General features: G+C 44.9%; 1 protein-coding gene across 1 annotated transcript in view; it reads left to right on the top strand.

Moving 5' to 3' along the window:
• The window catches only part of PLXNA4 (plexin A4), a 635,072-nt gene that overhangs the window by 519,130 nt on the left and 88,266 nt on the right, over nucleotides 1-27,676 (top strand). The window contains exons 12-17 of the mRNA XM_073002484.2: nucleotides 1,294-1,484; nucleotides 5,141-5,292; nucleotides 6,042-6,159; nucleotides 13,496-13,632; nucleotides 16,146-16,346; nucleotides 22,887-22,980. Coding sequence (XP_072858585.2) covers nucleotides 1,294-1,484; nucleotides 5,141-5,292; nucleotides 6,042-6,159; nucleotides 13,496-13,632; nucleotides 16,146-16,346; nucleotides 22,887-22,980 — 893 coding nt within the window. The remainder of the gene's footprint in view (nucleotides 1-1,293; nucleotides 1,485-5,140; nucleotides 5,293-6,041; nucleotides 6,160-13,495; nucleotides 13,633-16,145; nucleotides 16,347-22,886; nucleotides 22,981-27,676) is intronic.

Genomic DNA, 27,676 nt, shown 5'->3' with positions numbered 1-27,676 from the left:
TTAGAAGTTTATAAGTGAATTGGAACGGACAATATTTGTGTTTTGCTGGATGTTGTGATGCAGTTTTCTACTTTAAAAATGTATATATTAAGGAAATAGTTCCCCAAAGTCCACCAAAAACAAACACTGAAGGGTGTCTTCATATCGTTGTTGTTTTTTTCTTGATGAAAGTGATGTGAACACTGACCCAAAGAAACAGACAGTCAGGAAGTTAATTAATTAATTACATTTTTTTTAAAAAAGCAAAGCACTGCGTGCTGCTTATATGCCGCCCCATATTGCTTAAAGCATTCTCTAGGTCAGTGGTGTCGAACTGTGGCCCTCCAGATGTTCTTGGCCTTTAACTCCCAGAAATCCTGGCCAGCAGAGGTGGTGGTGAAGACTTCTGGGAGTTGAAGTCCAAGAACATCTGGAGGGCCACAGTTCGACACCACTGCTCTAGGTGTTTCACAATTCATTTATGCAGGCTAAACATTGCTTGCCTATCCCGCTGGATATTTGGTTTACTGACCTCGGAGGGATGGAAGCCAGAGTGAACCTCAACTACTGAGTGAACCTCAAGCCAGCTCCCTGGAGATGAACCCAGGTCCTGAGCAAAGTTTTGGCTGCAGTACTGAAGTTCAACCATTATGCCATGAGGCACTGTATTAATTACGTAGCAAGCAAGTGCATTTTGGGCATGGTCCAAGAAGCAGGACATAATTTACCAAACAATGACAACAGGAACCATGAACCATATTAAAGATGAACACTAGACAAGCATAGTAAAAAAGATTCAAACATGATATCTTTTGCTGATGACGATAGTTGCCGTATTTTTCCATGTATAAGTCTATACTTTTGTCTAAACTCTTTAGACTAAAAATTGAGGGTCGTCTTGTACACGGAAGTAAGCTGAAGAGAATAAAAAACAAGTGAAGGAGAAAGCAGGGATCAACGTGACCGTGCAGTGCTTTGATCCTTCCCCCCCCACACACTTGCCAAGTCCCACTTAGATTTCTTAATTTTGGGTTAGAAAAGTGGGGGGCGTCTTATACATGGGAGCGTCTTATACACGGAAATATACAGTATGTTAAAATTAAATTCCCCATGTACAACCCAACCAACCCTTCTACAAATCCGGAATGTGTAGATTTGCATCATCCGATCCTTGTTCACACTTAACTCCTATTCCTCAGACCTTCACACGTAACATTTACTACCCCCGCATCTCTGCCTATCCTAAAGCCAATTGTGCCCGCTTCTCTGGCGCCAGTGCTGTGGCTGTTTCAGATGTCTCTTGTCTCCAAACAGTCCACCTCTACAAGTGCGGAGCCATGCGAGAGAGCTGCGGTTTGTGCCTGAAGGCGGATCCAGACTATGAATGCGGCTGGTGTGAAGATCTGAACCAGTGCACACTTAAACATCACTGCCCGATCGTGGAGAATCGGTGGCTGGAGCTGTCGGCAACGGGGGGCAAGTGCACCAACCCGAAGATCACCGAAGTAAGTCCATCATCGTGTTCGTCCCCTTAATTTGTGGTTTGGCCTCAGGTGGAATGGCAAAACAGATATTTTCAGGGCTCTGGAGGTTTTGCACAAACACTGTGAGGATGGTTGTCTTCCCCATCTTCTCCATGCTGTAAAAACAAATTGCCTAACTTTGAAAAAAATAGTTAATTAACAGTGATTTGAAACTTCCCAAGCTTTGGGGGGGGGGGAACAGCAACCTAGGTCTAGTCTTAATACTGCCAGCAGAGAAGACATGAACAGCAAATTCTAAGGTATGACTAGAGCTTGTTAAACTGGAACCAAGGGCAGGGAATTCGAATCATCAGGATCCCTCCCAGAAAACGGGCAACCTACACAGCCCCAGAGCCCCCCCCCCAAGAAAGCCAGGCTGCTGAAACACATTGGAGTACTTTATACCTGGAAAACCTTGAGAGTGTAATCATAAGTCAGAATTGACTTGATGGCAGATAATTAATAATAACTAATAACTAATAACTAGTTATATCTTAATAATAATAACTCCCTTTAATTGTCCCTGTAACTTAGTGAGCAATAATTTTTGCTCCTTTTGCAACTTTGAGTTACTTTTCTTGTCATGACGCTGATGAGGAGAAGTATTCTAAGATCCTGGATGATACTGAATCTTCCCTTGATGCCATGTGTTCTGCTGTGGTGGCTGAATTGATGATGAAGTTGGTCCTAGGAGCTAAGGGCTATTTTAGATCTTTTAGGAAAATGGAAAACTAAAGGGGTCCTTATAAAAATATGTTATTAAGTTGTAACTAATTACTTCTGGAGCCTTAGAACTGTAACTGTATTAATTACTTTTTGAAAGTGGCTTTCCAGACTCTTGGGATTTCCTCTACGTAGGCTGTCTTGATCTGAATTTGGATGTACTGTGACCTAAGTTGTATAGTGTGTAACACTTCTAAGTTCTCTGGAGCTAGTTACTTACTTAGATGTCTATTGGTGAACCTTACAAACACAATTTCACAAAATAAATCTTTTTATTCACAGATAACATGATCAATTATAACAATGATAAAATGCTACTATTTGTGTGCCCAAGATCTCAGCAATAGCACCAGTACAGAAGTTGCTTGTAGAATTGCAAAGTTCAAGTGTCCGTTTGAATTCAAATGGTGGCAAAAATCCAAGCCATTTTCCACAACTCAGTTGGGTGTCCTTAATATAGAAGAATCAGCTCCACATGCAGAAGTAAAATATCAGTACAGTTGTATGCAATTCATGAATTCACTATGTGGATTCACCCCTCCAACACAAACACCTAAGGATTATATCAAAACCAGGTTGGCAAGGGCCCTAGCAGTCTTAAGTGTCAACAACAGCTCCAGACATTTCAGCTCTCTTACTCTTTCTGATTCAAAACTCTTACTCCCCGCCCTGCTCTTTCTTAGTCCCATTCCTTTTGGCTGAACCAATATTTCATAGAGATTGCAAGTGCAGTCTAGGGCAGGGTGTCAAGGTACACCTCACCCTAGTACAAGGATAATCTTGTGGTACAAGGATAATCTTCTGCTTCAACTCTTTCCAGATGATTCCAGATTAAAATAGTCCGAAGTAGAACCAATTTGGATTGTGGATTCATGCTAGAATCTGGAAAAATTAAGAAGGATGAGCAGATGGCTCCGTGGCCAGAATCCTACTACTTCTGTATGGTGACATGAGCCAAACAGCATAAATTGCCATGCCAAAATGCCACAAGTTAAAGAGTTTGTGCTTGTACTTATTTCCGCGCACCTGCGTCATGACTTGACATGTGACAAGAAATACAGGCATCAACTTTTTAACTCATGGCAATTTCCTGCTGCGATTTCTGCCATTGAGAGAGACCAGCAAATCTAAGTTATAGGCTTCTGATTTGTGTCTCCGAAGCTGAATCCAGGAGTTTAACGGAAGCTGTCGTTCCCGGGCTCTGCCAGGCAATCCCTGATCAAAACGCTGTGTTATGTCATCTCAGCATTTCCCCACAGGAGAGGCTGCCAGAATGTTCAGGTTTTGCAAATATCTCTTTGAAACTTGGATTGTCTTGAAGGAGCCTGGTGACACAACTGCTTAAAAGTTGAAGAAGGCGAAGAAAGAAAGAAAGAAACAGATTTCGGGTTGTGTTTGATTGAAATGTTTACAGTGGGTTTTTTTTTTTTTCTTCTGAGAAGCCGTCACCCCAGAATGACATACGAAGGGTAAAAAAAAAAATCATCTCTTTTAGCATACTTACTTTCTGGTGGTATAGGTTTTGCAAGAATATTTAAGACCTGCGAAGACTTTATGAGCAGAGATATAAGAAGAGAAGGAGAATTAATGCATGCAAATGGATCAAAGTTGGGTGCGAGAGACAGTGAACAGGAGTTTTCAACTTACGAGTAACGATGTACTTATGGCGTAAGGCTGCCATTCCTCAACATCGCTGGAAGGCGTGTTTCCCACAAACCTGCGTCTTGGCACGCCTGTTCACAATCTAGCGGCAAGACGCCACGCAAGACTTGATCACATTCCAGGCTGTCATTGCTAAAGCGGTCTTGATTTTTGGCCGTGCGAACAGTGAAAAGCATGAAAAAAGGACTTAATTAGTGTGCATGCTAATTAGGATGCATTCACTGCCATGCACATGCCAGTGAGTCCGAACTGGTTGTGATGATGGATCTGGGAAAGAACTGTGGGAGTCAGAGCAGGAGAACTCAATGAGAATTCAACAAGAACATCAGAGGCATTTTGCTGCGGTTTGGTTCACGGCAGGAGCAGGCTGGTTTGCTCTCTACCCCATTCCTCTCTCCAAGTGCACCTCTCTTCTCTTTTCATGTGGATAAAAGTATTCAAGTTTGTATTGGTTCCAGTGAGTATTGATCACTGCAGCTGATCCAAAGCAAATCTTCCAGTCTAAACTTCCAAATATTGGGAAGCGGCTCAATAAGCGAGTCACCTCAATAGATGTCTGTCTGCCTGTCTGTCTCTCTCTTTGTTTGCTTATTTATTTATTTAATCACTTCCTCTGCTCCTCAAAGGAAATCAACAACAACAACAACACACACTCTTTATGGTATTGCTGTTAGCTCCTCTAAACCCTGGAGACAGCAGGGTATAAATACAGGTATTTGCCAGTGTCTCATATGTCAGCGTTGAAAATCTGACAGAATTTCTTCAGGAAGCCGTGGTCATCAAGGGTCATTTCATCTGCTGCCTTTCTTTTTTGTTTTAGAGATGGACACGAACGGTCAGTTTGGCGGTTTGTGCCGATTCGGCAGAACGGGTGCTCTGTAGTTCAGCGCCCTGCCTCCTCCAGCAGGCGCCCACTAAGAGGCAGGAATCAGAGGAGGCAGGGCAGGGAAGCCGAGGCGCTGCTTCCGATTGGGCCCCTGCTAGTGGGGTGGGGTGGGGACACACTGAACCACAGAACACCTCGGCATTTTGTGCCCATCTCTCGTCTTAAAGCATGGGATTGTGGCCTTCTGATATTTGACTCAATCTCGTCATCGTATTGGTGTTTGTACAAGACCGCTGGCATTTCAGGGGCTCCCTGTTACAGAGAGAAAAGCATGATAGGAAATAAATCTTGAAGAAACAAAAGGCCAGGTTTCTACTTTCACCTGACGTCTCCCTGTCTTTTCTAAGCCAGAGTTTTGTCCCCCTAGATCAGCCCGGTGAGAGGGCCCCGAGAAGGAGGGACCCGAGTGACCATCCGGGGAGAAAATCTGGGCTTGGAGTTCCGGGACATTGCCAAGAAAGTCAAAGTCGCTGGTGTGGATTGCGAACCCTTGGTAGATGGATACATCCCAGCAGAGCAGTAAGTAAGAGCTGGAGGTCAGAAGACACCCAGCGAAGGGCTCCTGGAAAGTGGGGTGGAAAGCACAGCAACCGATGGTGGGCAGAGTTAAGGGAGAGAGGCAGAACTTCCTCAGGAATTCCCCTGTGCCTTGATTCTGCCTTTCAGCCGAGGAGCAGGAAAATGCACCTTGTTCCCAGTTCAAAACATGCCTCCTTCCTGCTCCTTCCGTCCTTTCCATTCCCACTTACACTCTCGTTCCCTATCTATCTGCGTCTCAATCCCTAAATTTGATGGGCATAAGAAAAGCTGTAAAAAAGCAACAAACTTTATGAGCGAAATGCAAATTTCCCCCTTTAAAGGATGTCTCAGGGTTTTTTTTAAAAAAAATTCAAAGGATGGATTGCACAGAAGTTTTTGGTTTTCTCTCTCTCTCTTTTTAGTAGGTCTAATAAAAGTATCATCACCACATTGATTTCGGAGCTTCGTGGGACAGCCGGCGTGGCTCCCTCTGCGTGTTGTATAGTTTTGGCACAGAAATGTTTCATTCCTTTTGCAGAAACCTTGACAGGCGAGAAAGAGCAAATTCCCTTGACTTCATAACAGAATCAAGAAATCATGTTGGGCTTCAGATTTTCGTCCCCGGAGCATCTTGACAAGAACGAGAAATTTAATACGTGTCCATATCGCTCATCTGCAATGGGGTTGTACTGGCCTCGCTAATAATATGACGTTCACCCAACATTGGAATGTCTTTGCTTTACTTCCAGAATAGTGTGTGAGATGGGAGAGGCCAAACCCAGTCAGCATGCAGGAAACGTGGACATCTGTGTGGCCGAGTGTAAGCCGGAGTTCATGGCTAAATCCTCGCAGTTCTATTATTTTACGGTAAGTCGATAAGCTTTGCTTGTAGATCCAGGGTGCGATGACCGAGTCCATTTTTTCAAGCTTCTCGGCACAAAGCATATAAGAATTTTGGGGAAGAAACAGCTTTGCAATTTGAACTGGAGCTGCCTTAAAAAGTAAAGGACATCTACTTATCTCCCATTGTTTTGTTTTGTTTTTTCGCGGCTTTCTGTGTTGCAAGCGATCTTGCTTCTGTTTGGTCATTGTTCACCAAGAGGTGCCCACCAGGGTTTATTGGCTTAGAGGTCTCTGCAAACATGCTCACTAATAAAGAACGCCTCTCTGGAGTTGTTATCATTTTCTGATGCGAAACGGTTGTCTTTTCCGTTTCTGTCCATGAGACTGGACAGAGCAGGACGGTTCTTGAGCACAGTTTCTCCTGAAATGCTGAAAGAAACTTTGAAATTCGGAAGGAAAAGAAGTTAGTTGCGCATGGCATAGATTTCTTTGAATGGGAGGTGATGGTAACAGCAGAGAAGCCAACCGAAGGAACTGGGTCACAGCCCTCTGCGCATGTGCCCACCACCCAGTTGATAGGTGGACTCGTGGGCAGAGGCCGTGTGAAGGGAAATCAGGCCTGCTGCATCTGCACATGCGCCTGCCTATCAGTTGGCTGATGGGCGCATGAGCAGAATCGGCCGCCCAGCTTCCCTGGATAATGCATTCCAAAACCTGGGAGCAGCCACCAAGAAGGCCCTCTCTCGTGTCCTCGCCAAGTGAGATTGGGAAGGTGGTGGAAACTAGAGAAGGACCTCCCCAGAAGATCTTAAAAGCCAAGAAGACTCACATGGGGTGACACAGTCTTTCAAGTAGCCTGGACCCAAGCTTTATAGGTAATAGCCAGCATTTTGAACTGGACCCAGGAACAGACTGGTAGCCGGTGAAGCTCTTGTCATAAGGGCGTGACATGCTCCTTGTAACTAGGTGTGCAGAGTAAGCCCAGCGAGGAATGGCTGAGGGAGGGAGGCATAGTTAGCCTGGAGAAAAGACAGAGAGGTGGTATTCTCAAATATTTGGAGGGCTGCCACGGGGAAGACGGAGCTTGCTTGTTTTCTGTCGCTCCACCATGTAGGAGCCCAGGACTCGGATTACGAGAAAGGCGATCTTACAAAGGATGTCCTGACAGTAAGTTCTGTTTAGAAGTAGAACTGGCAAAAGGGGGTCGGTCGTCCTTCGATGGTGTTTTTGAAAACACAGGTTGGATGACCGTGGGACAGGAGTGCCTCGGCTGTTCATTCCCTGCATCCGCCGAAGTTGGGGCTTGATGACCTTTATGGTACTTCCGTGGTCGATGATTCGACATGCTTGAATCATTTTAGATAAACAGTTAAAGATTGGGGTTCCTTCCCTGCCTTGGTTGATTTAGTTCTCTGGGGGCCGGGGGCAGAGAGACTATGCCAGTACATCCTTCAGAGATGATAACTTCTGAAACATTAAGCAGCTCATCTAAAGGCATTCTGCTTTGGAGCTAGATCACCTGATCGCCTGATGTAGGATAAGGGAGTTCCCCATGTCCGAAGGAAGCGGGGCCAAAATTTCCTATGGAATAGCCAATGCCTGTTAAATAAATTTGTACGTGTACCCCCATGGTTTGAGAGACCCTACTCTGTTCTCACGGGCGTTTTTCCTGATGGTTGGTTTTCTTTTTCATCCCCAAGGAAAAGGGGGAAGTGTAAATTGTCCATAGGGCTAATTCTGTCGCCTGCGTCTCCACCTTAACTCGGTTTTGATTATGCAGCATAAAATATGCGGCATAACATGGGTGAAGGCAGCTGTGAATCATTAATAAAGCCACCGCAACATTATCACACGCCTGGAAATGAGATTTTAATGATAATGGCTATTAGTATCAAAACACTGCCAGAAATGTCATGCTTTTCTCATTGGAAGGAAATGCAGCAGGACAAGAGTCTGGCGTGCCGAAAAGAGAAAGCGGTAAGAATGTTATGGAAAGGCTGTTCTTGAATCGCACTAGGTAATGGCTGGCCAGTCTCTCGTGTTGCCTTCCCGGAGCAGGTGGTGGGAAAGGTGGGGTGGCCTCCCAAGTTCCAAGATTTCCTAGGTGAAATGGATTCTGTAAATCCATTTCCATCTGACTGCAGACCTTGTTAGTAAGTAGTCCCAGCCCAGTGAGACAGAACGGGTTGCAGATATCCTTTGGTATTCCATCACAGGCCACAATACCACGGCTCGTGTCTTCAGCTTATTGAGATGTTCTAAGAAGTGTCAGTTTGAAAGCATGGGTGGGGAAAGCTCCGATCCTGCCCTTCTGTCTGTCCCTATCTTCACACAATCAGGAATGCTGATTTTCTGGGAGTCAGTAGCTCGGTGTGTGGCTGCCTAGCTCAGTGAGTTAAGTAGTTGTGGTGGTTTACTCGTTAAGTCGTTACTCGACTCTTTGTGACCCCATGGGCCAGAGCACGCCAGGCCCTCCTGTCTTCCACTGCCTCCCGGAGTTGGGTCAAAGTCATGTTGGTCACTTTGATGACACTGTCCAACTATCTCATCCTCTGTCGTCCCCTTCTCCTCCTGCCTTCACACTTTCCCAACATCAGGGTCTTTTCCGGGGAGTCTTCTCTTCTCATGAGATGGACAAAGTACTGGAGCCTCAGCTTCAGGATCTGTCCTTCCAGTGAGCACTCAGGGTTGATTTCCTTTAGAATTGATCGGTTCGTTCTCCTTGCACTCCAGAGGACTCTCAAGAGTCTCCTCCAACATCACAATTCAAAAGCATCAATTCTTTGGCGGTCAGCCTTCTTTATGGTCCAGCTCTCACTTCCATACATCACAACGGGAAAAACCGTAGCTTTGACGATGCAGACCTTTGTCGGCAAGGTGATGTCTCTGCTTTTTAAGATGTTGTTGAGGCTAGTGAGTTAAGTACCCAGCTGCAAAACCAGAGGCTGGGAGTTCAATTCTCTAGTCGGACTCCAGCCTAGGTGGCCTTGAGCCAGCTGCACCGTCCCAGGGCACCCCTGGATGAAGCGAATGGTAAGGCACTTTTGAGAAGAGAGGAGGGCCTGGCATGCTCTGGTCCATGGGGTCATGAAGAGTCAGACACGACTTAACGACTAAACAACAACAACTACCCAGAAAACCCTGAAAAGAATGACTGTAAGTCACAATTGACGACACACAATTGTCATTACTATAGACTTTTTTCTAGGCTTCATCTTTGGGATGTAAATGTGGGCTTTTTTTCTCAGTGTCTCAGACAAGACCAAGAAATTTTCAATTTTTGCTCCTTTTTATCTTCAAGATGGGTGAGAGGTCTCCTCTTGCTCTCAAGTGGAGTTCTCACCTGTTGCAAGTGGTGTAGTGTTTTTAATTTGTGTAAATGGCATAAGTTGCATAAATAACTTAGGTCCTTTTATGGAGAAATACAGGGTAAAAATTAAATAAACAAATTCTATGTGAGTGCAAGTATTGATAGAAACTATAGTCTCTGGACTTTTTGAGGTAAGAAGCTTTGAATTGTGTTTTTGTGGGTTTTTTGCATCTTTTTGACCCATGACCTACTCCTTTTATGCTGGCGGAGTGTCTGCTTTGCTTTACAAAGAGAAAGGGCTCTAGTTTGGGCATAGAGCTTTGTATTCCAGTTGAAAAAATGTCAATTGAAGAACAACAACAGTGACTTCTTGTCTTGTTCTTGTGATGGATTTGAAAAAAAAATCCTAAATTGGTTAAGAAACTCTCTATAAGCAGCATGAGAGACCATCTCAGTAAGAACAAAGAATTGATCACAGATTGGTCACATCCTTATTCATCATGAGCAGGAGCGGCTTCTTCTTCTTCTTCTTTATGGTTCTCCTAGGTTCCACCAGGACAGAGAGAAAGAAGAGAATTTATTTCTAGTTCTCTCCTGCTCCTAAGTAATTACTCCTCCATAAACTGTGTTGATCCTCGGAGGAATGAGCAAATGACCAAATGAGCAGAAGCGAGGGGAGATTTTAGAAAATGCCGTGAATCATCTACAGTATTTAACGATAGAGTCTGTCCATTGTACCTGTTCATTCATTAGGGATTTTAAACCTTTTATACCATTCTTTAAATTGGAAGGGAGCATGAAGATAAGGTTGCGGGGGGGGGGGGGCTTCATTTAAATGCAGATGGTGGCTTTTCACTCGGGACCAAGTGGAAAGTTTTTCTATTAAAATGCTAATGAAAGAAGAAACTACAACTTTAGATTCTCCCCACCCCCACCCCCAAAAAGGGGACAATCGCCCACCATGCTTTGGTATCAACTTTGCACTCCTAAATATGACAGCTTTTACTTTGATTTGTTTCAGGGCAATGAAGAAAGGCACAGATAGATAGATAGATAGATAGATAGATAGATAGACAGACAGACAGACAGACAGACAGACAGACTGATTGATTGACTGATTGATTGATTGATTTCTAACCTATTTTCTCCCTTGCTCTTTTCTGCAGTATAGATGTCTCTGCAATGTGGTTTTATCTGCACTCAATGAAAATGATATTTTTAAAATATCACATGTCCTGGCAGCAGCTAGATTAGCATGGGGACAGGTATGGAAAGAGGGAGACCTGCCAAAAGATGAATTGATTATCAAAAAAATATTAGAGTGTGCAGAAATGGACAGACTAGCAAAGAGACCAAAAGGGCAAGAAAAATCAATTTATTATGAAAGCTGGAACCTATTCTATGAATGGTGGAAAACAAAAGCTTTGTAATAAACAAAAAGTTGAGTAAAATGAATAACATGGAGAAGATCTTGCTAAAAGAAATGTATTATTATACAAGAATGCTTGTAAGTTAAACTTTACAGTATGTATTGTTTTTAGATAGAGATATATGCATACACACACACACACACACACACACACACACATACATACATAAGATGTTGTTTCTTATATATTTGTAAGTTTTATGTTGGGAAAATAAAAAATGGGGGGGAAAAGAAAATGATATATTTTAAAAATGAATTTACTACTGTGGATAAGTCAGCGGCTTAGGTCTCTGGCTGCAGAGCCAGAGATTGGAAGTTTGATTCCCCCCCCCACTTGTGCCTCCTGGACAGGGCCTGGACTCCAAAAGATCCCTTCTAGCTCTGCCTTTCTAAGGTTTTTGTTTGGGTGTGCAATCAGCACAAGGAAAAAAAAATCATGGCTGACTGCATAAACTGTTTGAAGGCTTCGGCACGGGATGATCTGTGACATTAATGATTACGAGTCCCATCCAGCTTGAATTGGGGAGGCTATGAAAGTTAGTGTGGGTTAGATCCGTGGTTCCCAATCGCGGGTCACCCAGATGTTCTCGGACTGCAGCTCCAGAAGCCTTTGCCGCCAGATGTGCTGCCCGGGGTTTCTGGGAATTGGAGTCCAAGTACCCCTGGGTTCGAAACCACTGGGTTAGAGGATTGCTAACTTTTACAGGAGCAGCCGTTGCCAGCAGGATTCTGGGAACTGGGTTCTAAAACAATCACACACTTCCTTTCTCTGCTCTTGCCTTGCTTGTGTTCAAGGAGGCTCTGGAGGGTCCCTCCCAGCTTCGGGCACTCACTGCTGAGTGAACCTTGGCTGGTCCTCTCCAGTTGTGACCCCACCAGCCCCCTCCGTGACCACCCTAGCTGCTCCTGAGACTTCCCTTCCCAAGTGGCCCCTGCCTCTCTGCAGACACACCTATCCGCTGGACGCCGGGCAGGTGGTGGAGGCAGCAGAAACCTTGGCCCCTGGAGGAGAAGCCAGACCTCCTGCTTCTGAGAAGGGTCACCACCACCTCCAAGGGGAAGGAGAGAGCCCCCTGAGACCTGCACCCCCTCCATGCACCCCCTGACCCCTCCACAACCCGGTGTCATGAGTTCAGCCAAAGAAAATCTGGAATCTGAGGGGTTAATTACAGCTGAGGAAAATGCTGGGCAATTAGAAGCACGGACAGCTGAATCACCACCAGATTCTCCTCCCCCAGTAGCCAGAATGAGAGTTAAGCTTCAGCAAAGACTCGTGACACAAAGGTCAGAGGATCGCATGAATGCTGCCCGCAGAAATATCAGGTCAACCAGTCCTGAATTTTAACAGGATAGAAGGCTTCTAGGAGTTTGATGACTGTTTTGCTATATAATCTGCACCTAGAAGGCTTGGAAGCTTGTGGAAGCAACAAGTCAATACTCTGGCTTGCATCCACACTCTTGCTTATCTTGGACCTTGTTCTCCGGACCCTTGGCTTTGAACTCTGACTTCTGACTACGGTTTGTGTTTTGGCTTTGGCATTTTGGTATCTGCCTTGCATCTTCTGAACTTCTGATATTGGACTGGCTTATTGGACTTTTGCCTGTTGAAACAGCTTGGGAACATGACGCCCTGCACCCCCCCCTCTGAGATACCCCTCCCTGCTGCTGTAAAAGCCACACTGCCTTTCAGGTCTGTGCAGACAGAGTGGCCTGGAAGGGAAGCCCCACAGCCCCCTTGTTCCCAGAGGAGTTCGTGATCTCTAGGTATGCGCCAGCCGGTTGGCACATGGGTGGGCGAATGCAGCAGGCAGGCTCCAGGAATGGAAGTCCGGCCTATTGCCTTTGAAAATGATGATGTTGGTGGTGGGGTGCAGAGGTGGGTCCACAGAGACTTGCCAATGGGGACTCAGACAAATGGGTCCAAGTCACAAGTCCCATGCCTGATGGGTGCAGTGGCTTCCTAGCAGCATCTTGCTGCAAACAGAGGGACTCCTTGGTACCCCCAAAACATTTGTGCCCAGGGTGACTGCCCCTGTGGGCTCCCCCTCCCCATGCTACACCACGGCTTGGCGGTCCACACCTGTCTGAGCCAGAAAGAGGGCAGGAGGGACTATTGTAAACTTTGTTCTTTACAGGAAAAAAATGCCAAACCCTGTGTAGATTGATCCTCATTCCATTGAATCCTTCCAGATAACTCATCTGGCAGGGATTGTAATAATTCTCTGCAGCTTGGCATCACTTTTGTCCTTCCTGGAAGAATCTGGTGCAGGAAAGGTGCCATTTTAGTAAGCATTACGATAATCCTGAGCATCTTAGCTCTTTTTTGTCTGCCCTTTCTGGAAGAATCCTGGGCAGGAAAGATCTTGGTTTGTGCTGGAATTATAATTACTCTGCATGGCTTGGCGTTCCTTCTGGACAAAGGACCATGAAACATCCAAGAAAACCCTCAAGATCTCCTGCAAGACTTCTTTGAGGGCAGTGGGGCTAGCCAGAAAAATCTCACAGCAAAGAGAAAAAGATATTTTCCCCCTCTGCTTATCTTTGAGAACAGGAAATCGGGAGAATCACATCCCTTCTGCTAATTCCATTCAAGCTGTTTCTGTTGTCTTTCTCTTTTCCAGACTCTGACGCTTTCCGACCTATATCCGAAGCAAGGGCCCATGTCCGGGGGCACTCAAGTCACCATCACGGGCACCAACCTGAATGCCGGCAGCAACGTCTCAGTGTCGTTGGGTCAGCATCCCTGCCATTTTCACTGGTACATCCCAACGAGCTCCGATATTCTAGGGGACAATTCCCCCACAAGCTTTGGGGATAAGAAATGCAAAGGAGTGGAAGAGGCGGGAGTAGATCGCAGCTTGATGTTGCGAGAAAGCTTATGTTGGATGAGCACCTCAGTATGCCATCCCTTAGCAGTTAAAATAGACCAGAATTATTCCCTTGTCCCTAGAGGGTGCAAAGGGCCTTTTTAAGTTAACATAAGATGTAGTAAAAGGATTTGGGGTGAGGAACATTGGGGACATATACTTCGAAGATATCTTTTCTATGGGCAACCTTCTGTGCACTTCTGGTTACCCCATATGGTTTGACCATTGGAAGCATCTTTTAATATTCATTGATGGGAATTGTAGGACAATAGTAACCCCCTTATCTGTGGAATCAGTATCCGCTGATTCACTTATCCATGGTGTGGAAATATTAAAAATATTAAAAGAAAAATGCTAGAAATATATATTTCTCAAAGTGAAGTTACAGAACAGGGCACTAGAGGGAGCCAGAGACCACGCTGTGTATAGAATTCACTATTATAATAGTGTTTACAATAATCTGCATTTTTCCAACATCTCTCAGGGGGTGGGCTTAGAACTGATCCCCCGGAGATACAGAGGTTCTCCTCTATCAGTTTGTCAGGAAAGCAAATAAGTGTGGATACAAGGAAGCAGAAACCCAATAAAACCGATGGCATCTTAAATTCTCCAGATCGCTCAGAAAACGTTTGGCTAAGCTAGTCACCCTTCTTTTGAAGGAACATATTAGCCTTCAGGCCTTGGTATGGTATGATCTCTCTGTCCCATTTGCTCTGAAAAATCTCCCTGTGGCGCCCTTCTTTCTCCCCCAAAAAAGTTGCTTGTCATAAACAGCATGTCCAAGGCCAAGTGACCACCACAGAGGGACACTTTTTGGGGTGAAAGTAGAGTGGTGTCTCGAGCCAGAATGGGCACACCTTCCCAACTGGGAGTCCCATGCCCTTTTTTTGCCATCAGAGAAGATCAATATAATGTGTATAGAGAGGCCTTGGGTCAGCTGGAGAAGAATCATTTCATCTGCGTGAAGCCCAGAGGCAACGGAAACAAGACAGTGGTTGAAATCCACTTGTGTAATACAGTCGTGCCCCGCATAACGATTACCATGCATTACAACGAATCTGCTTTACGACAATATTTTTGCAATCACAATTGCGATCGTAAAACAATGTTTTGAATGGGGTTTTTTCGCTTTGCAAAGATTGGTTCCCTGCTTTGGGAACCGATTCTTCGCATTACAATGATCAAAACAGCTGATCGTTGGGTTTTCAAAATGGCCACCGGGTGCGCAAAATGACTCCCCGCTGTGCTTAGGGACGGATTCCTCGCTATACAGGCACTGAAAATGGCCGCTGTATGGAGGATCTTTGCTGGACTGTGAGTTTTTAGCCCATTGGAACACATTAACCGGGTTTTAATGTGTTTCAATGGGTTTTTTATTTTTGCTCTACGATGTTTTTGCTGTACAGCGATTTCGCTGGAACGAATTTACATCATTAAGCAAGGCACCACTGTATAAGCAAATGCATCCGTTTTGGTTGAATCCTCTATCAAGTGCCTCAATTCCTGAGGTGACACACACACCCCAAGGCCGTGGGCGTTCATGCCCCTGAGAATCTCTCTTAGAGGCCTTTATTTACTGTAGAGGAAAGGACTAGAACTTTTGCTCACATTGCACAACAGAATTTGGGCGAATCCTTCAATACTTTGAAGGAGGGTGAGTTTGCAACTGTGAAGGACTTCCCCCTGAAACAAATCATAGCCCTTCACTCATTACGGACCCTTGCAAATTATAAACAGTAGGACTCTCCTAGCCATGGGATCAGTATCCACTGATTCATTTATCTACTGCCAGAAGGTACTAAATTAAAAAAACCCAGAAATAGGTATTTGTCTGTATTTCCAGGGTGTATTAACCAGGACTGGTCACTAGAGGGAGGAAGGGACCATCTAATGTAGTGGTTCTTAACCTTTGTTACTCGGATGCTTTTGAACTGCAACTCCCAGAAACCCCAGCCAGCACAGTTGGTGGTGAAAGCTTCTGGGAGTTGCAGTCCAAAACTCCTGAGTAACCCAAGTTTAAGAACCAGTGATCTAATGCAATGGTCCCCAACCTTGGGCCTCCAGATGTTCATGGACTACAACTCCCAAAAGCCTTCACCACCACCTCTGCTGGCCAGGATTTCTGGGAGTTGAAGTCCACCAACATCTGGAGGCCCAAGGTTGGGGACCACTGATCTAATGTATGCTACTTCCATGTTTTTCAGCATCCACGGGGTGGGCAGGTTTGGGACTTCTCCCCTGCAGTTACCGTGGTCCTAGTATATTATGATAAGGGTGCCCAAGTTCAAATGGAAAAGGCAGCCAACCTCATCCAATAGGTTTGCATGGTCTAAAATGGAACAGAAGCCCCGTCTCAGTTCTTCTCCTGCTGGTCCAGGTTCATCTTAATTCTTTTTCCTGCCAGGAGATCTGCCAAATACATTGTCTGCAATACCACAGCATTCAGCAATGGGCTGGAGAAGAATGTGGTGGACGTGACTGTGAAGGTGGATAAAGCCACACTACGTAAAGAGCAGGAGAAGACCAAGTCACATAAGGAACTGAAGTTTAAGTATGTGGAAGATCCGACCATCTTGAGGATTGAACCAGAATGGAGCATTGTCAGGTAAATAATGTTATTAGGAAGACCTGCTTTTAGTGGGCCAGGCTGGTATGGAGAACCGTTGCCAGGTATCCACAGGATCTGCCCTATGTTGGGCAGAGTGGTGAGAAATTAATTATGCAGTGAATAAAAGTCTGGGCAGGGTCCTACAGAGCATATTGGGTTCACATCTCCCCACACTAGACCTTCGCTTGTTTGATTGGTTTGCCTCAACTGGCACTTACTGTCTCGATCATTCACTTAGAGACACTGGTAAGGAGAAAGAATAAAAGTGTTCTGTTTACTTACAGTTCTTCATATATAAAAATGAACAGCACATTGGGTGGAAATGTATGAACTGGTTAAGCTTAGTTTAACAGGTTAACTAGCTTTGTGACCGAACCACATTGCTCTAGCTGTCCTCACACTTCATTACTAAACTTTTCTGACCGGAAAAAGGCGGGAAAACAAAACTTAGATCGAAAGGCATGACTCTCTTCAAAATTCTGACGTAGAGGGAACAATGGGCTGCTACTTGATTTATTGACATTAACTGCAGCTCTCTCCCAGCCAAAACCTTTTAAAGGCATCCTATGTAGGTTGCCAATAATTCCAACACCATAATGTCAGATTTATACAGTAGTCTTCCCCCCTCCCCCACTAGCCAGTGGCGGGAATGAAGATGTAAAGAGCAATTGCCATTTTTTCTTAGCTAAAAGAAATCCCCAGTGTTTTGATAATTGAGACACGTACTGGGGGAAAAGGCGGGTGGTGGTGGTTTCAAGTGATGTGAGATTTTTCAGTCCTGCAGGGGAATGAAAAAAATCATCACCCTTTTTGCAAAAAAAGAAATGATAGTTTTTACATGAAAACCGATGTCTCCATTTAAAAAGTTGCATTTTGCACAGTTCTAAGACGGTGGTTATTGTCAACGGTGTTTTTCCCCTTGCACTTTGCAGCCAGAGGGAAGGGTCTCTCTCTCATGTTTAAACCCTATACTGTAGTCTTCTTTAAAATCCCTTGTTTTACATTGAGCAGTCAGGGATCTTAGAACCAAGGCTCACTTCAGAGAAAACCTGGTACGTACAGCCTTCTGTGAATTCTCTGGACCTGCCTATCAAAGCCGGAGAAGGTTCTCTCCCCTCCACCCAGCTTAATAGATTTGTGTCTCGAAATGAGTTTTCAGGTTGTCAGAAGGAAAAGCTACCTTTGCTAGCTTGTCCAGGGGTCAAGGGTTTTGAGTTCCTTTCTTCCTTTTTTTTTTAACAAAAAATCATTTTATTTATTTAAAATATCTTTATCTTGCCTTTTGCCTTAGGAAGGACCCGGCTTGTCTTTGAAAGACAATTATTTAAAGCTGAAGCCATCAGTATACAACGGTGGTTTTTCTCCAATAAAAAGGCAATTGTATTACTGACCTGGGCGTGATATTCTAGGCATTGTTGATGGAGAACCTCCTGCTCTCTGGATTGCAGAAGGACTGGAAGGATATGTAAATTGCACTACGCCTGCCAGCGAAGAGAGAAATTGATCATTAGACGTTCATGAATTCCTTTCAGGAGAGTTTAAAAATGAAAAGGACCCCTCTTCTCTCTTGTCTATACAGAATGAATTCGGAGTTTTGCTGTGAAACTAAAGTCATTGGCAGGCCTGGGGGTTAAAAAGACGGCGGGTCCATTTACCCACAGCTGTCCTCCAGCCATCCAGTCATAGTTCTGCAGGTGCTTTTTTTGCAAATCAATTAGTCACCTTAATTATTTGCAAGGCATTTAAAAAGGTTAAGATTAATTCAACATCAATACGGTTGGGATCAAAAGATGAAATTGCTGGACTTCCCATGAGGAGGGGCAGGAATGGAAAAGAGATGACTCAATTCACTCTGGCGCTTCTATTAGGAGGTGGTGGTTGTTCTTGTATAATCGTTAAGTCGTGTCCGACTCTTCGTGACCCCATGGACAAGAGCATGCCAGGCCCTCCTGTCTTCCACTGCCTCCTGGAGTTGGGTCAAATCCATGTTGGTCGCTTCAATGACCCTGTCCAACCATCTCATGCTCTGTCGTCCCCTTCTCCTCTTGCCTCCACACTTTCCCAACATCAGGGTCTTTTCCAGAGACTCTTCTCTTCTCATGAGATGGCCAAAGGATTGGAGCCTCAGCTTCAGGATCTGTCCTTCCAGGGAGCACTCATGGTTGATTTCCTTCAAAATGGATAGGTTTGTTCTCCTTGCAGTTCAGGAGGTGGTAGAGTGTGCTTTTCCATCCATCTCCATGCAGGTTACGCTGTGGGTGTCTCTTGGACCAGGATGGGCAGGCTGCCTACCCCCAAGACTAGTGGGAGCCCTCTGCCCCAATCATGAGCGAAGACCCATTCCTCTTCCGGAACGGCACTGAGTATTGCTAAGGGACACACAACCCTTCCCCTCTATCTGTTCAAAGTCAGAGAAACCTCCCCAGATCCCATGAAAAATATTCTTATTTCCCAACACTTTTTACTCTACTGTTACATGTTAGCTTGTCATTAACAGCTATATTCTGAACTTTGTTATGCTATTCACTTAATTGAAAACTATACTTTTACTTTCCAGTTCTCTGCTGTCACTAATCTTGCTGCTTATCACAACAATACACCCACAACCAAAAACACGCTGATCACCACAATCACCCAATTTCCTGAAAAGGACAAAAGCTGACCCCACAGCTAGAAATACTCAACTATTCAAACAAACTGCACCAGAGCACAGAGTGCTACTCCTGTCCTCTGAAGATGCCGGCCACGGAGACTGGTGAAACGTTAGGAAGAAAAACTTTAAGAACACGTCCACAGAGCCCCCAAAACCCACAACAACCAACAGTCTTGCTGCTGTTAATAAATTTGATATAAATACTTTCAATGTCCAGTTCCACCATTCACTATCCACTGATATTGATAAAACCACCATTCTAGAGCCTGCTTCTATATTGATCTTCAAAATTTCATTCATTAGCTGGATTGCTCCTGGAAGTAGAGCCAGCCTGGGTGGCCTTGGGCCAGCTGCACAGTCCCAGGGTGTCCCAAGAAGAAGGGAAGGATAAACCATTTACATACAAATAGACCATTTTTGGCGCTCTCCTCTTTCACCCTCATTAAGAGGTTCTTTAATTCCTCCTCCCTTTCTGCCATCAGAGTGGTATCATCTGCATATCAGAGGTTAGGAGTGAAGTTAGGAAAAACAAACAAACAAATCATTGCTGACCTTCCATTAACCCTACATGAAGACTGAGTGAAATGAAAGTCTGCCCATCAGGTATGGCTTGAGTTTCCTCCCAAGAAGATATATACCTCTTTGAATTAACATTTAATGACCCTCAGGAGCTCATCAGTGGTTTCATACATCCAATCAGGAGTTAATGGGTTTTAAGCACATTGTGACATTTTGTGATGTCATAGTACAGTAGTCAAAGTAAAGGCATACCTATATCTGCAGGGCTTATGTGCCTTGTAGAGATCAGAAGAACAAAACAGCACCTAATCTAGGTTTTCTACAGAGATGCAGTCTAGAATAGAATAGAATAGTTTATTTACGGTCCTTAGGCCAGTCACATAAGTATAAAACCTTATAAAACCTTATCATTTCTAACTTTCAATGTTCCATTAGAACACGTTGGCATACATACGGCTAGGAGCTACTATCTAATTGGTATTTAACGTCCGCAATCGAAGTATTGCTACACAGAATTTCGCAACTTGACAGGTGATCTGCACGTCAACATCCGAGAGGGAACTCAAGCCCATTTCCCTCTGAATGTCCTGGGATTCTATCTGTTAAGGAGGGCAATAGTCTCTTTTTGCACTGCTTCATACAATGGGCAGGTAAAGAACATATGCTGTATGGTCTCGATCTCTCTCAGGTGACAGGAGTGTAACCTTTCAGCAAAAGGAATATTTTTATACTTCTAGTACAGCAGAGGGGAGGGCTAAACACCTTGCCAAAGTAAAGGATCTTCTAGTTCCTTTAATTTCCAAAGATGTTAAGTATATGGCCAGTTCCATACAGTTTTTGATGTATGTCCTTACTGCCATACAGTGGTGCCTCGTTTGACAACAATAATGTGTTCAGTTAAAATCGCTGTTAAGTGAAATCGTCATCAAGTGAAATTAAAAAAACCATTGAAATGCATTGAAAACCGTTCAATGCGTTCCAATGGGCGAAATACCTCATCGTTCAGAGAAGATCCTCCATAGGGTGGCCATTTTCTGGTGTCTGTATAGCGAGGAATCTGTCCTTAACACAGCGGGGAGCCATTTTGCACAGCAGGGAGCCATTTTGTTTTTAGATCATCGTAATGCGAACAATCGGTTTCCAAAGCAGGGAACCGATCGTCGTGAAGTGAATTTTCCCCATAGGAACATCATTTTGCGATCGCAATAGCGATTGTAAAAAACCCATCATAAAGCAGATTCATCATTTAATGAGGTAATCGTTAAGTGAGGCACCATTGTATTTTGAATGCTAGAGAAGGCTTTCACAGCCGAGATCTGATGTTTGTTGTGGGTTTTTTGGGTTCTTTGGCCGTGTTCTGAAGGTTGTTCTTCACAGAGTTCCTACTCCAGTCCTCTGAAGATGCCGGCCACAGAGACTGGCGAAACATCAGGAAGAACAACCTTTAGAACACAGCCAAAGAACCCAAAAAACCCACAACAAACACTAGAGAGGTCTGTTTGATATCCATTGTCCTTTTGGTTTTAATTGTCCCTTTAGCCATATATATATATATATATTGGATCCTAATCCAGGCTTTTACTTTACGGCATCCTGTATCTAGCCTTATCCTTGCATTTGACACACATCTTGGGACCTGGAGTATAGTTCTTAGAAATCTGGATTGAACTGTTTCTTGTGATACAAAGTGAGAGCTGGGTGGCCCCATGAATGAGCCGTACAGCAGCTGAGCTGAATCCTTTGTTTTATAGAGTTTGATGTCTGCTGGTATAAAGGACCCTCCTTGGGAGCGATGGAATTTTACTATACTATTTGCCGATCTTTCTCCCTGATCTGCCGCACATTTACTATGCTGAAGCCTAGATCCTGAGGCCTGTAGTACTACCCCCAGATATTTCAAGCTGTTCACCTGCTCGATACTGTGTCCATTTATCTGCCATGACTGAATCTTGGGTCTCTGTCCAAAGGTGACTATCTTGGTCTTCTGATAGTTAATAGTTAGGGATTTATATTCACAGTATGAGGCAAGCTTCTTAGGTGCCTTCCTCAGCCCTACGAAGGCTCTGGATAGAATGACTGCATCATCAGCATAGAGCAGTGATGGTGAACCATTTTGAGCCCGAGTGCCCAAACTGCAACACAAAATCAACTTATTTATTTCAAAGTGCCAATACTGCAATTAAAACCTGAATGCTGAGGTTTTAGTTTAGAAAAACAACTGCTCCTGCGCTGCAAGGGTTAAATGCTTCCCCATCCCCACATGGGCAGTATTAACAAATAAATACTTACCAGTTCTCCAATCCCCCATTGGGTTAGACCGGTAATGGTCGCTATTGCACCCCTCCGCTGGACCACTGCACCTGCCGAAATCCGGGATCGGAGGATGGGTAAGTATTTCTCTATGGTGACTTATTGCTCGTGTGCCCACAAGAGGGCTCTGTGCCAACTGTGGCATGCGTGCCATAGGTTTGCCATCACTGGCATAAAGTAAGGCTGGCACTGTTCTATCTACAAGTTTAGGAGAATGGAGATCAGTGGTGTTAAGCCAGCTTGATAAATCGTTTATATAAAGGATGAATAAAGCCGGTGCCAGTAGGCAGCCTTGCCTAACACCTCTGTGCATTTGCACAGATTCCGTGAGGTGTCCTTGTCTGCTGCACTTGACTTCAAGTATGTGTCTTCATGTAGAGCCCTGATGAGATATAAAAGTATTTTGTGTATAGATGAGTTTGTTAACTTGTCCCAGAGGTGTGTTCTCGATATAGAATCGAATGCTGATTCAAAATCCACAAAGGCAGCATAGAGTGATGTTACTCTGCATGTAGGAGGTTGTTGAGATTTCTTCCAGCAATCTATCTTTTTAACCTGTGTGCACAACAAACAACCGTCAATTGCTTCCCGTCTGTGTCATTTTCACTTCACAGGACCCACCGTTCAAAATAAACTGAAACATGGATCTCCAAAAGAAACCAGCACTTTGTCTTGTATGTCTATCTGTGTTGTTTGTGGAAGTTAGAATTATTGACCTCTAATGGAATTCCACATTTCAAATTGCAGCTTGACTGATTGCAGAAATGCGTGTCTTAGAGTTGTAGGAACCGATGTGACATTCCTCCTGCATGTTGCGTAGCAAACTGCAGAAATACCAGAGCCTTCCTATGGATCAACATGTGCCAAGCAGATGAACACAACCAAGAGAACTCAAGGACCAATGCCAGAAAAAAGATCAGCTTCTTCAAATATTCCTGGCCTTACTTAAAGGGTCCCATCTTTCATTCTGGGTCCATATACAGAGGATTGGTTGAGATATACATATATGCATTCCTAGCTGATATTTCTGTTCTTTTTTTTCTTCTCTCTGTCAGTGGGAATACACCCATTACAGTGTGGGGGACTAACCTGGACCTCATCCAGAATCCTCAGATCCGGGCCAAATACGGTGGGAAAGAACATATCAATGTGAGTATGAAAGCTGGTAAAGTAGATATAAGCAGCTCAGACAGGAGAGAGTTTGGGACTGAACTAGCCAGTAGTGAGCTGGTTTGGGTCTACCTCCTCCACACCAACACCTCACGGAACTATGACCCTGTTCAGATATTCAGTTGCCTCCGTGATCAAGGACTCTGGGACTAAGTTCTTAAAGTAAGCATTTGAGCTGGGAAGCCTTCTTGTCTTGGAAATGTTGTTTGGGGAGGATAAGTCTTAATATCTCCAAGCCAGTGTTATCAACAATATTATTTACAACAATCATAGAATCACAAAGTCAGAAGGAGCCTATAAGGTCATTGAGCCCAACCCCCTGCTCAGTACAGGTACACACATTAATGGGTATCTGCCAGGTGGTTGTCTAAATTTCTCTTGAATGCCTCCAGTGTTGGAGCACTCACCACCTCTCGAGGTAATTGGTTCCACTGTCATATTGCTCTAATAGTTAGGAGGTTTTTCCTGTTGTTCAACCGAAATCTGGCTTCCTTTAACTTGAGCATAACAGAAGAACCCAAGATGAGCCCTGCTGGATCAGGCCAAGGGCCCCTCTAGTCCAGCTCCCTGTATCTCACAGTGTCCCCACCAGATGCCTCTGGGAGCCCATGAGATCCCTTTCTCCTGATCCCCCTCCCCTGCATCTGGTCTTTGGAGGTCCCTTCCTTCTAAGCCTGGAGATGACACATCCCCATCATGGCTTGTCACCTGCGATGGACTTTTCCCTCCAGGAATCTGGCCAGTTCCCTTTGAAAGGCATCTAGGCCAGAGGCCATCACCACATCCTGTGGCAGGGAGTTCCACAAACTAATATGTTGGGTAGAGAATGAGCCCATTGTTGCATGTCCTGCACTCTGGGCGTGCTTGGTGGTGGGTCTAAATCCTGCAGGGAACCTAGACATGTAGAGATGACTATCCAACTGGAAATGTTTTTCTCCATCTAGTACAAGTGGCAAGGACAGCCACTGGCTGAAGAGAATATTGAGCTAAGTGTTTGATTGGAGCCACCTTGCCTCCTTTGATGTTTTTATATAAGCTGGTCCAAGAGGATCTGTCTCATTCAACAGCCTGTTCAAGCAAGGGTCACACAGTTGCCAATGGGAGGTTTACCAGGAGGACATGAGTACCACTGTACTCTTCAGCTCATCTTCTCCAGCAGCTGAGATACAGAGAAATCCTAGTGATAATATAAAACTGTCCTGTTTAGGAGCCATTGCTCTTTTTAACAACATCCATGAGTTTATCTAGTCCAGTAGTAAAGCCATCCAAGCGAGCCACTGTCACTACATTTTGTGGTGGTGAATTCTACAATTTAAATCTCTATACAGTGGTGCCCCGTATAGCGAGGTTAATCCGTTCCGGATTAACCCTCGCTATACGGAATCATCGCTAAGCGGGTAGGGGAAACGTATTGGAACGCATTAAACTTCGTTTAATGCGTTCCAGTACGTTTGTTACTTACCCGTTCAGTGAGATTCCAGGTACTGGCAGCCATTTTCGCGCCTTCGCTAAGCGAGGGCACGGCGCGAAAACGGCTGCCGGCAGCCATTTCCGGGCTTCCGGCGGCCATTTTGGAACCGCCGATCAGCTGTTCGGCGGCTCCAAAATGGCCGCCGCAATACCCGATCTTCGCAATGCGGGTTTTCCCCATTGCGAAGATCGGGGGAGTTTCCGTATAGCGATCCCGAAAACATCGCTATACGGTGCACTCGCTAAGCGAGGCACCACTGTATTGTGAAATATTTTCTTTTTTTCTGCCTGGATATCCCATAATTCAGCTTTCACAAATGACTCCTCTGGGTTTTTGGATTGTGGGAAAGGAATAAAAGCTTGCCTGTAGCTACTCACTGTACACCTACCAGTATGAAACTCAGAGTCTCTTGCTGTCAGGGAGAAACCAAGAAGAAAATAAAGAAATGTTGCTCCTTCCAGCAATATTTCTCTGCGCAGAACCTTTGTTTTCCAGAGAAATTTTCTGGGAAATCACATAGGATTTCTCAGTGGTTTCATAGCCATTCCTCCCCTGAAAAGCTGCACAGGATTATTATTAAAATTCCTATGTAATGTATTTCCTGTGCAAAACTTCCTTGGAAATGGCAAAAGAAACAAGTGACACAGCATTTTCACAATTCCTGAGCAGGATGTCATCTCTCTGGTGAATCCTGCACAGGATGAGATGCCATCCTATGCAGGACTCTAACAATGCACTTTTAGCACATTAAACTGTGCAGTGGAAACCAGGGAGAGGAGGGAAAATGAGACCAGGTTTCATTTTTTGCTGAAACTGGGGAAGCTAACTGATGGGGGAAATCTAAGTGGAGAGTCTTAACAAGGTGAAACTCAGGAAATTTTCAAGAATGGGAACATTGCCAGTATAATAAATGTTGTGGGTTGTATCCCTGATCTGCCATGTCTCCCCTAGCTTTATTTTTTCTCAACTAAACAGTTTCAAATAGAGTCAACTTTCCTAACAAGGAGGTTGTGTCGCTCCTTCAATCACTTTGGTTGCCCACTCTCATCTTTTCCAGTTGTTCAGTGTCTGACTTGGTTCCGCATTTACTGTGTCCTCCGGGATGGGGTTCGGGCAAAATATAGGCCCAATTTGAGGCAACAGAATATGAGTTGTCCATCTTTTTTATTTAGCCCATTGGCAACAACAACAAGGAAAATCTCACCCATCAATGGTTCACTTTGAGGGGCCTGTTTCCTCCAAACAAGTCATGTGGATTGTGGTGGCTAGAGATGGGCACAAATTGATTCGGCACCACTTTGTCAAAATTCTGTAATCACCATAGAATGGACCATGCCTTGCCTGCCGTGCTTTGATGGGACTGGGCAGTTGCTTGGGCTTCCCTTCCCTGCCTCCTCTGACAGCCAACCACACAAAGGCTGTGCATCAAAAATCCCTGCCATGCCTCTTTTTCTGAGTGGTCGGCTGCTGGAGGAGGCTGGGATGAGAAGCTCGAGCTCCCACCCAGACTGGACAGCCGTTCAAAAAGGAGCACCCAGGTGGTGCACGCCAGATTGTGAGTGGAGCAGCTGGCCAGCGAGTAGGGGGGAGGGAACACGCAGCACCTGTGGTGCCGTGTGTATGAAGTACAATGAAGCGGACCACATCAATTTGTGTCCATCTCTAGCGGTGGCCATGGAGGCAGCCAGAGCTGCTACCACACGGGTCCCATACCTTGCCCACCATGCCTTGATCTGAGAAGGAACCCCACAGAAGGAACAAAGGTGCTAGAAGGGTACCATTAAGTCTCATGTTTGCTGTTTCCTGGCTGTGGCTTTTCTTGCCCTAGGAAAAGAGCCACCTGGGTTCTTGGGAGAAACTGTCTAAATCTTCACTGAATATTCCTTCCCTTGGTGCAAGGCAGTGGTTCTGCCAGATGCTCTGGAAAGACAAAACCAAGAGCCCAAAGCAACTAAGTAAAGCACCTTACAAGTAAAACCCCATAAGAATCAGCAGCCCAGTGGGCATGACCTTCTCTGTTCAGTTGTAGAATAGCTATTTTTTTTTAAGCCATATTGTTGTACGACTGTCCTTTTTTTTTCACTGTAGGGAAATGGTTGCCACGAACTTGTAAACAATGTATTATTGTCTGGGATGATGATCTGATGTATCCAGTAATAGATGCTGACTCACTTTTATCTTGGTTGGGTATTGATTTGAACTGTGTTTATGAGATCTCAGCCAGCGTCATTGCCTCGTTTTGCTTTCGGGCTGGTGAATATTTCCATGGTCTGTCCTTGGCGTGACCTGATTATTTGTGGAAAAATTGGACCAGGTGATCATTTCAAAGCACTGACTTGTTTCCTGCTTCAGGAAATGCCACAGAAGATGCTCGGCAACAGTGGAGTAGATGTGAGGGAAACACACACACCCCGTTATGTTAATGGTAGATGGTCCCCCGGGCATCGGAGCAAAGGGTATGATCCATAACTACCCCCATGTGTTGCCTGAGACAGTGTTCTCATTGTCCCTTCTGGGAGAACCAGTTCTGTTTAGAAAAATATTTTTAAAGGAAGCATTTAATGTTGTGCTCTTTTTTCCCTAGAGCCCAAGGTGATGGTAGTTTTGAAAGCTAGTGGCACAAAATTATGATGGACATCTCTCTCTATCTACTACTGTATCCCTTCCATGCCTCCTCTGGCAGTCAACCACTCAAAGGCTGTGCAGCAAAAATCCCCGCCCCGCCTCCTTTTCTGAGTGGTCAGCTGCTGGAGGAGGCGGGGATGGGAAACTCGAGCTCCCACCCAAACGGGACAACCGCTCAAGAAGGAGCAACCAGGCGGTGCACGCCGGATTCTGAGCTTAATGGCAGGGATGAGGGCTTGAGCTGCAGGATCCATTGTGAAATCGTATTTAAGTTGTACCAGCGACTTGACTCGGACTGAACTCAGGATTTTTCTTCCTCAACTCCCAACTGGGAACCCACCCACCCTCTATGGGTTTTTTTTCCCCTAGGGGAAAAAGCTTGCCTCAGGTTGGATCCAAAATGGTAGCTAACAGCTTTAATCCCAGGCATGTCGTTCCCTCCAAATACTGCCACGCCTGGTAAGCCAAGCGCCTTCCTATCAATGGATCTGGACCCATTTTAAACCAGAGCTGAGGCACAGAAAGCCATTCTCGTCGTGACTATCTGTGCTGCTGCTTTCTGATAGTATTATTTCCAAG

Source organism: Pogona vitticeps, chromosome 5, assembly GCF_051106095.1.
Source record: "Pogona vitticeps strain Pit_001003342236 chromosome 5, PviZW2.1, whole genome shotgun sequence".
NCBI lineage: Eukaryota > Metazoa > Chordata > Lepidosauria > Squamata > Agamidae > Pogona > Pogona vitticeps.
The sequence above is the reverse complement of the archived record's forward strand: the minus strand, read 5'-3'. Positions and strand labels throughout refer to the sequence as shown.